We start from the raw sequence: 10,098 nt of genomic DNA, 5'->3' as shown, positions 1-10,098 counted from the left end.
TCTAACTTCAGTTTCAAAGAAATCAGCTCCCATATCACTATAAGGACAGTGCTACACTACACAGAGAATTGTGCAAGAAAGAAAGTAAGTAGTTTGCTGTTTTTCACACAATCGTTTTTTATGGTTTAATTTAATTTACTTTAGTTCTCTCATAATTTCTCTTTTTCTCTCTTGCCAGGCGTTCAGTATTCAAATTTTCATTATCTTGAAAATGGAAAACACAATATCTAACCTTCAAAATTTTTCAAGATTGGACTATCCATCAAAAGTTGCACTAATAAATAATGGAAGACCAATGCCTGAGCTTAAGGGCTTGGTTCAAAAAGAGAAAACCATGATACGGACATTCAGGATAGAGTGGTACCAAAGGAAAGAATGGTTGTGTGGCTGTGCTACGAAGAACCGCCTTTACTGCTTTTCATGTATATTGTTCTCCAATAACGAAAATGTTTGGACAAGTACTGGATTTGCTGACTTGAAAAATCTGTCAAGGGCCATCAACAAACATGAAAAATCCACAAGTCATATTCAAAACCAAATTAGTTTAAAAACATTTGGAAGTGGGACAAGGATAGACCTGTCTTTGAATGAACAGCGGAAAAGAAATATCAGCAACCACAATGCTAAAGTGAAAGAAAACCGTGAAATTTTAAAACAGCTTATTAAGGCAACCTGTTATCTAGGCAAACAGGAAATAGCATTTCGTGGTAACGAGGAGGGTGCAACATCTTATAATCGTGGCAACTATGTGGAGCTATTACATTCTTATGCAGATGATAATGCACGTTTGGATACACATTTGAAGACATCCACTGTGTTTTCTGGATGTTCAAACAGAATTCAGAATGACTTAATTGAAGCAGTCGCTGATGTAATAAGAGAAGATATTAAAACAGAGATTGATGCAGCCCCATTTGTTGCTGTTCAAGTAGACGAGACAACTGATATAACAAACATAACACAGATATCTGTAATTTTGCGTTATGTGTGTACAAGGGAGGAGACTTGTGAGGTGAAGGAGGCATTCTTAGGCTTTGATCAAATCGTTGACAGAAGAGCACCAGCTATTGCAAATTATGTATTGGGAGTGTTGGAGAAATACAATTGTCTTGAAAAGCTGGTAGCTCAGACTTACGACGGAGCCTCTGTGATGGCATCAGATCTTAATGGGGTGCAGGCCAAGATTAAAGAAAAAATACCAGAAGCCACTTTTATACATTGTTATGCCCACAAGTTAAACCTGGTGCTCTCCCATTCTGCCAAATCTATACCTGAGTGTAAAGTTTTTTTTTCAACACTTGAGGGAATGGCCACGTTTTTCAGTAAGTCAACCAAGCGCACTCAAGTACTGGACGACTTTGTGAAGCGACGTTTACCAAGATCAGCACCCACCAGATGGAGTTCACATTCCAGACTAGTGCATACAGTCAACATGTTCCAAATTGATCTGCGTGCTATGTTCCAGTTTATCCGACAAAATCCAGCTGATTGGGACAATGAGGCCTATATAATGGCAAAAGGCTATAATAGCTTTCTTTATAAATCTTCAACCTGCTTCTTGCTAATGGCATATGAGGCCATTTTCCTACAAACTGACATACTCTTTCGTTTGCTGCAGAACAAACTGATGGATGTTGGATTCTGCTGTCGGCGAATTGATGACACTATGAAATTTCTGGAAAGCAAGAGACAAGAGTTTGACACTTTCTATGGGGAATTTGAGGAGAAATGCGTCAGACTGGGGCTGACAGATAACGAAAGAACAAGAAGTAGAGAGCCAATTAAAGATGTGAGGAGAAGATTGTTTTACAACATTATAGACAATGTCACTGTTCAAATGAGAGTTCGCTTTGATAAATTTAGTGAGCTTGAATTCCTTAGTTTGGTCGATTGCACCAAACTGCTCGAGATGTCAAAAAATATTGATGACGAAAAACTGCAGAGCCTTAGAAAATATGCCAAATATTTTGACTTGGTTAGACTAAAATGTGATCTAGTTGGATTGTATGGTTCTGAAGTTTTAAGGACTGAATGCAAATCACCTGGAGATCTCATGAAATTTTTGGCCAAAAACGATCTGATGCAGACTGTTCCAGAGGCTGTTAAACTACTGCATCTTGTTCACACAATACCAGCTACAACAGCCTCTGTTGAGCGCTCATTCTCTGCTTTAAAGAGAATTAAAACACACACCAGGAATAGAACTGATCAGGGACGACTATCATCCCTGGCAATTTTAGCCATTGAGCGCAGAAGATTGGTAGAGTTTCATGACAAAGACAATGAAGGCTTTATGAATAAAGTGATTGAAAATTTTGTAAAAAAAGACCGCCGAATGGACTTTGTTTATAAATAAGGGAGCGGAGTAAAGCTATTCAAATAGAAAACAACTTTTGGTTAGATGTTTAAACGGTTGAAGTTATTTATAAAAGTTTATGTTACAGTTAAAACTGTTGAATTTATTTATAAAAGTATATGTTACAGTTAACACTTGAATGTATTTATAAAAGTATGCTACAGTGAAAACTGTTGAATTTATTTATAAAAGTATATGTTACAGTTAACACTTGAATGTATTTATAAAAGTATGCTACAGTGAAAACTGTTGAATTTATTTATTAAAGTATATGTTACAGTGCAAACTGTAGAAGGTATTTATTAAAGTATATGTTAGTTTAACCTGTTGAATTTATTAAAGTATATCTTACATTGAAAACTGTAGAAGGTATTTATTAAAGTATATGTGACAGTGAAAACTGTAGAAGGTATTTATTAAAGTATATGTTTTTAAAGTTAAAAATATAGAAGTTATTTATTAAAGTATATGTTGCAGTTCAAACTTTGGAATTTATTTATTAAAGAAAGATTTTAAAAAGAACAAAAGTTTTTGTTTTGTTTTTCTCTGAAGTTAATTTGCAATACAATTTTCCACTTCTGTAATATATGATCACACTATTACAACCTGCTTTATTTGTCAGGTAATCAACATATTGCAGATGAGCTGGTGCTTTAGTGAAATGTATCTTAATTGTGGTCCTCAAGTACCCCCAACAGGTAAGGTTTTCATTATAGGTAAACCAGCGCAAAAGTAAAATAATCATCTGATCACTAACACCATGGTTAATAACATGCTCTCAGCTATCAGCTTATTATTTAATCTATGCACTGGTTCAGCATAAAAATAAAACCTGGCCTGTTGGGGGTACGTGTGGCCCGCGGTATATGTCTTGCTTCAGCGTAAAATATCTAGTGCCTCACCAGCCTCAGACCTCACCGCACGTCACTGCTTCTAATATACTTGCAACAAGATTTGTTTCGTTTAGAGTCGTTAGATTTTGGGAGTTCGATGGTGTAGGTTCTATAGGTGTATCTGCCGGCGTCCCCGGCAAGATTTTATTCTTACGGTCCTTGTTCCTGGCAGGCCATACCCGGAGTATTTTTCCCCGTGAGTGAAGGTAAAGTGATATATTTATCCATACACAACCAAGGAAGTGTACTAAAAATTACGTGCAATAAGCGCAGAGTAAATTAAGTGGTTAGGGAGCGTGCCCTACTGTGAGGGGAGTGTTTTAGTGAGTGAAAAAAAAAGGGGGGGGGGGAAAGTGCTTAGAAAGTGGGGTGCCAAGGGCACGTGCCTATCAGAAGGGGTGCCAGAAAAAGTGATAAATAAAAGAGGGGAGCCAAAAACCAACTAGCCTCTTCAAAAATACAGTGCAAGTGAAAATAGGGTGGAATAGTGACCAAGAATACCCTTAATTTTTAAGACCGGGAAAACCAGTGAACGAATTACAATCTGGTGCCACAAGACAAGGACCGGAATTGCCACCACTAATAACCTAAATCTAAGCTAAATGATTTTCTATGTTACACTTAATGTTAAGCTAACAGAAGCAATTGAGTTCAAAGAAGACTAATCATTAGTGATCAGCAGAAAAAATTACTGTAAGAAGCAGTATAGATAGGGTTAATTTTAGATGCCTTGAACTTATTCTGAGTCACTTCAGTACTTTTACTAAGCATTAAACCTCAGCCTTAGAGTAGGATAATTCAGTTTTGTGCCAAATAATGCTGGATTAATAAATGCTTGATGCTATTTCGTCTCACACAGCTCCGTTAGGAACAAATGACCCACCGATAAAAATGCTTAATACACTCAGGAAATAGCCTTAGAAAATTAAAGCTGACTTAATTTTAACTTGCCTCTTGGAACAATGAATTATTTCTGTACCTGTGCAGGATCATGTGCTTTTGGTTCTATATCTACCTTTCCACAGTTGTACCATTCAGAGAAAAGAAAAAAAAGAGGAAAGGAAAGGAGTTCAGGGAAAAAAAAGACCAACAATTTCTTTCCTCTTTTTTCCTACATCATTCAGGCAGGAACAAGCAATTTAAACCTTACAAATGCCCAACAATATTGTTATCAACTTATGAAAAAATGTTACTTCTTGATACCAGCAAATATTAAACGGTAGTGAAAACAAGACCAATTCCCATGTATCTCACAGGAAGCAATTTCTACCCAAACAACTGAGCTGGGTCTTAAATCTCAGCTCTTGTATAAGCTACAACTGCTGTATGCAGCAGAACAATAACCGGCTTCAAAGCCAGCTTCCATTCGAGTTGCCAGCTAGCTCCTAAGCCCCCAATCCCGCTGGCAATAGTTAGTCTCTTTAGTGTCCAGAGAGCAGGGAGGAGAAAGAAGGAAGGGGAAAACAAAAGTCAGAATAATTGTTCATGAGTTAAATAAAATCCACTATTTAACGAAAATTTGTTGAAAAACTTCTAAAACAAAGTTAAATCAGTTATGCCTCAGCAGGATAAAGCAGATTCAAAAAGTTCAGCAATTCAAGCTTTGGTTTCTTATTTTAATTGTCTCTCTCCCCACTTCTTCCCCTTTCAGGGCTTAATCAACCAGGACTTAAGCCAAAGTTCCTGTGCCCAGTATTGAGTTCCAGCCCTTAGATTAGCTATTGGCTTATCCCCAGCTTCCCTTCTCGGCAGCAAGCGTGTGAAAACATAGGGGCCACCAACCCACACTCACCCGTCTTCACTGCGCGGCTCTGTGTCTGTGGCTGGACCTGTGGCTAGGATTAATCAGCTCAGTTTTTGAGGGTAATGCCGGTCCTTTTTTTCCCCCTAGTCATCGGCTTATCCTGCAGCAGCTACCTCGCAACATCGGTGGGGTAGATCCGTCGCTGCTTGTAGGGGTAAAATCCCTTTGAAGATGCCTCTCGCGGGAGCCAGGGTTAACCAGGACTTGCGTTGTTCAATCCCCACTCGCAGCACCGGTGGGTGGGGAGAACAGCTGATCTTGCAGAGCCTCGTTTCAGGTGCCGGCACCGCTCCAGCCGGATGCTTTCAGTTTACCCGAGCCTCGTTGACCTTTCCAGTTCGGTGGTTAGATTGGGTGAGTTGCGGGTGGTCGCCACTGTGGTGGGGCTGTGAATATATACAATGTCTCTGGGCTGCTTACCCCACTCCGATGGCAGCATTGAGAGTGGGAAGCCCGCCTTCTGGTTTTCCTGTTTCCTCCACCAGGAATGGAGCTTACCTAATAGACTGCCAAACAAAGTAAGCTCTTGGTGGGTCAGATCTTATTTAGCACAGTTGGAATCTTGCGCTGCTGGGGAAGCACAGATGGAATACTTTTTTTTCTTGTGCTGTAGCAAGGCTTTCCCAGGTCTAGGGGAAAGCCAGGCGCGCAAAAGAAAAGCCGCCTAGGATCAAGCTACAGGGTGTGGTAGCCTGGAGCACACTCTCTTACTCCAAACTCCTCCTCTTCCCCCACAACATACAATTTTAAACAACTTTTAAATGTACTTCTCTTACCAATTTTGCTTTATTCTCTTGGTGTCCTTTATTGAAAGAGCAGCAATGCACTATTAGGAGCTAGCTAGATGCATTAGTAAGCCAATGATAACAGAGGCATATATGTTTAACCATCAATTAGCAGCTAGCTCCAAGCTTTTGAGCCTACCTAGGTAATATTTTTAACAAAGAACACAAAGAGAAAAAAGCAAAATAGAAAAATAGAAATAAATTGGAAAGTTAAATTGTATTCTCTATCTGAATCATGAAAGAAACATTTTGAGTTTCATCATGTCCCTTAAAGTGGGGCTGCCACAAATGCAAAGTGTGAAGTATTTTTTTTAATTTTGGGCTTCAGATTCTTAACAAAAAAGCTTTGCTTCACCCTGAAATTCATTAAAGGGACAATATACACTAGATTTTTCTTTGCATAAATGTTTTGTAGATGACCTGTTTATATAGCCTATAAAGCATTTTTTTAAAAATGTATAGTTTTGCTTATTTTTAAATAACATTGCACTGATTTTCAGACTCCTAACCAAGCCCCAAAGTTTTAGAAGAATACTGATGTATTCCTTCCTTCAGCTTGTTCCTGTTTGAGTAAATAGTCTTTTTATATGCAAAAGAAGGGGGAGGGTCTGCTTTTTTGCTATACAGCCACTTTCAGTGGGTGTTCCAGCTAACCTTTTCAATAGTGCTAAACTGGGAACGTCTAAGTAAGTTTTCAAACGATTTTATACTGAATATTTAGATCAGTATCTGTGCATATTCTTCTTTATAGTAGTGTCTATTGCATGCAGTTAAATACAAATTGGTAAATACTGTCCCTTTAAGGGCATAGTTGGGAGCTTGCTTAAAGTTAAAGTAGTAGCTAATACTACTGCTACAAGTCAGCAGCAGTAAAAAAAAAAGATAATTTTTTTCATGGGTCGAGACTGGCCAAGAACAAAAGTGAAGCTTATGTTTTTATTGTCTAGCTCATTTATTGTTTTCAGATGAATGCAACAAATATTGAAACATTTGCCATTTTTTATATTCATCTGAGTTCTCATAAACCGTGTCTGTTTATCTCTTTACCCAGTTACATTACTTCCATGTAAACATGCCCCCAAAGCTGTCTTCCCCATTATTACCACTTTCTTATTGATCCATTATTTGTTAATTGAATTAAACAATCATTCAAGTACTTCTCAAAACCAGCTTCTTATATTTCTCCTTAATCCCTTTCTTTGTTATAAAACTCCCTTTTCTATCTCATTTTCTAAATGAGCCGCTATCCTATTTACAGTACCAACCTCTTAAAGAGACATGATTCAGAAAGAGCATATAGTTAAAACAAGTTTCAACTTTACTTTTATTACCAAATTTACTTTGTCCTCTTGTTATCCTTTGTTTATAAGCAGGTAAGCAGGCTCAGGAGCATGTACGTATCTGGGGCTCTGATTGCCAGCAGTTTTGCAAGAATACTTTTAACAATGTTATTAATTTGCAAAAGCACTAGATGGCAGCAGTATTTTCTTTTATGTAGTGCTTCAAACACATGCACTCTACATACCTAGGTATGCTCTTCCACAATTAAGAATACCATGCAAATGAATCAAATTTGATAATATAAGTAAATTGGAAACATTTTAAAATTGTATGGAACTGCCTCAATCATAAAAAAGAAAACAAAAATGGGTTTCATGTCTCTTTAATTTTTCTCCCACATGCACAACTGACCAAAACTGTCCTGAGTATATGGTATCTCCTGTATAATATATAATATAAGCACTGGGGAAGCATGTGGTATGTCCCTGCTCTAGGAACTTTGTATATTGTTATACATACTTTTGTCCTTAACTTGTCATATCACTGTCCATATTCAGATTTCCAACTGGCATAATATAGGATGACCAGACTTCCATTTTCTTGGTTGGACAAAATGTTGAAATTTGACATTTAAATTCAAAGTGCTTGGCTTTAAATTTATTCTATTATTCAAATTTCCCCATGAAAAGATTGGTTAATAAGAGAATATTAAATGTAGCTTTCAAATACCAAATGATAAATGTTGAATGCACATTTGAATACTCTAATTTTATATTTGAATATTGTTTCCCCTTCGATTTGCATTGAAGTTTATGAGAATCAACATATGAATATTTGAATGTTACATTAATAAATGAAATGTTCTGTTTGAAAAAGGGCAAAATTAACCTTTTTTTTTTTTGCTGATCTATACAGTAAACTGCCCTTTTAGGAAAAATTAAAAAGGTCCGGCATGATGAAAGCACATGTAAAGAAATCCGTACCTCACCTACTATGGCCTCTTTAATCTAAATGTTCTGCAAGCTCTTACGATTACCTGGAAGTCAAAATTAAATGTTCAGAATTCAGATAGAGCTGCAATTTTAAAAAGTAATTTCCAATTCACTTCTGATGTGAAATATACCTTCTTTTCTTGGTATTCTATAATCCCTTCCACAAAAGTATACCAAGGTAGACTCAGGCACATTCACATCCATCTCTCTCTCTCTCTCTCTCTCTCTCACTCACTTCTCTCTTTTTTATGCATATTATTGTACATTTCATCTAAATTGGGAAAGTTTAATTTTGACTTTCATGTTGCTTCAAGCAGAAATCATTTTTTTCCAAACTTCCTCCAGTGGCAAAATATTAGTTAAATTGAATGAAGTCTGAACCAAGCAAATGATGCCAAAAAGCATCCATCCATAGATATAAATTAGTATGGAACATATTTTGGTTTCTTGCATGGAGGGGAAAGCTTATTAAAGCATTTTTAAATGTGTAAATGGTGGGGGTGAGAATGATGGAGGTGCTCTCATGGTCCCAGGGAAGCCTGTGGCAATCTGTCTGCTGGATAAGCTGGGGGTCGGAGGGATAGTTACAGGATTTGTCTTGCCAGCTGTCACCTTTACTCATTATCTGTCCTCTCCAAAAATAGATTTTTACAGAAAGATAGAAAACAGATCAGTGCCTATCCAAATTTGCCCCCTCCCTCCTTGTTGCATTTCTGATTATCAGCAGTGGGCTGATTAGCTTAATTATAAACTAATATGCATAACAATCAACACTTGCTGCTTCACCTCATTGTTCTTGTACAGTGTTTAGATTAGAGAGGCAGAGCATCTCATTTCAATGAAGGAAAAAACATTTATGTATATTTTTACATTTCTGACAGCTACTGATGGATGGATTAGGGTAATTAAAGGTAATATAGTAAGTCCATATTTGCTATTTATTATTAACAAGGGCAAAGCTGATTTCTCAGATATTGCTGATAACGCAATCATTTTGAAGGTGATACTAATTTGCTTTATTGAAATAAGACAAAGCACGTAGCATAAAAGAGATAACAGAAGAAGCTTATCTGTAAAAATAGTGTGTTTGAAGGAGAAATGCTGACACAATTTTAAAGAATAAAACTGCAATGTTTCTATTCTGCTTTTAAAGAGCCGTGGAACTCAAAATGTAACTTTCATGATTCAGATAGATAATTTAAAAAACAAAAATCCAGTTTCTATTATCAAATTGACTTAATTCTCTGGCTATGCTTTCTCCCAGAGCATACCTAGGTAGCCTCAGAAGTGTACACAGGTCTTTAGCACTATATGGAAGCAGTATTAACATTTGTAACAATTTTATACACTAGATGGCAGCAGTATTTGCAGCAATGTTGACCCGTAGATGCCGTCAGGGCGTTCCATGCCGTCCTATAAGTGCTGAGTTTAACACCTGTATGACAGCATGGAACGTCCTAGCCTTTGCAGAGTTCTGATCCTCTACTTATATAAACTCCAGTGGATCCGACTGGGGGACGTACCTAGCAATTTAGGCAGTCCCCCAGGAGCCAATCAGTCACATGATTGCAGTGACAATTATGTGACTTTCTTTTGGCCCTTTTGTTTACATTCTCATCGTGGACGGTTGCCTCCATCCTGAAGGGGTTACATTGTTACAAAAAAAAATGGCCTTGTTCACAATCTATAGACTGCATCTTTTTTGACCCGGAAAAGCTACTTTTTCGATTTGGTGCAATCACTATAGTATGTTTTTGGCTGATTCCTGCACTTGCAAATGGGATTTCAGATCCTCCATAAAAGCCCTATTTTTCATATGGGGCTCAAAGGTTATCAGTGGTCACAATACTTTTTTGAGTGACTTTTCAACAGATTTTCGAGACTATTTTTGGCTTTTCAAATTTGACATCTCTAGGCACTTGATAAGTCCTCAGAAGAGCATTTTGGACATCTTTAACACTATTTCACGGCTATTTGCAGTCTTTTA

General features: G+C 37.3%; 1 protein-coding gene across 1 annotated transcript in view; it reads left to right on the top strand.

Annotated features, from left to right (window-relative positions):
* LOC128664051 (zinc finger MYM-type protein 1-like) overlaps positions 1-2,430 on the top strand; it is a 7,201-nt gene extending 4,771 nt beyond the window's left edge. Inside the window, exon 2 of the mRNA XM_053718717.1 lies at positions 179-2,430. Coding sequence (XP_053574692.1) covers positions 212-2,356 — 2,145 coding nt within the window. The 5' untranslated portion in view covers positions 179-211 and the 3' untranslated portion in view covers positions 2,357-2,430. The remainder of the gene's footprint in view (positions 1-178) is intronic.
* Positions 2,431-10,098: the final 7,668 nt, after the last annotated feature.

Source organism: Bombina bombina, chromosome 6, assembly GCF_027579735.1.
Source record: "Bombina bombina isolate aBomBom1 chromosome 6, aBomBom1.pri, whole genome shotgun sequence".
Classification (NCBI taxonomy): domain Eukaryota; kingdom Metazoa; phylum Chordata; class Amphibia; order Anura; family Bombinatoridae; genus Bombina; species Bombina bombina.
Note: the sequence above shows the minus strand (reverse complement) of the source record. Positions and strands in the feature narration are given on the sequence as shown.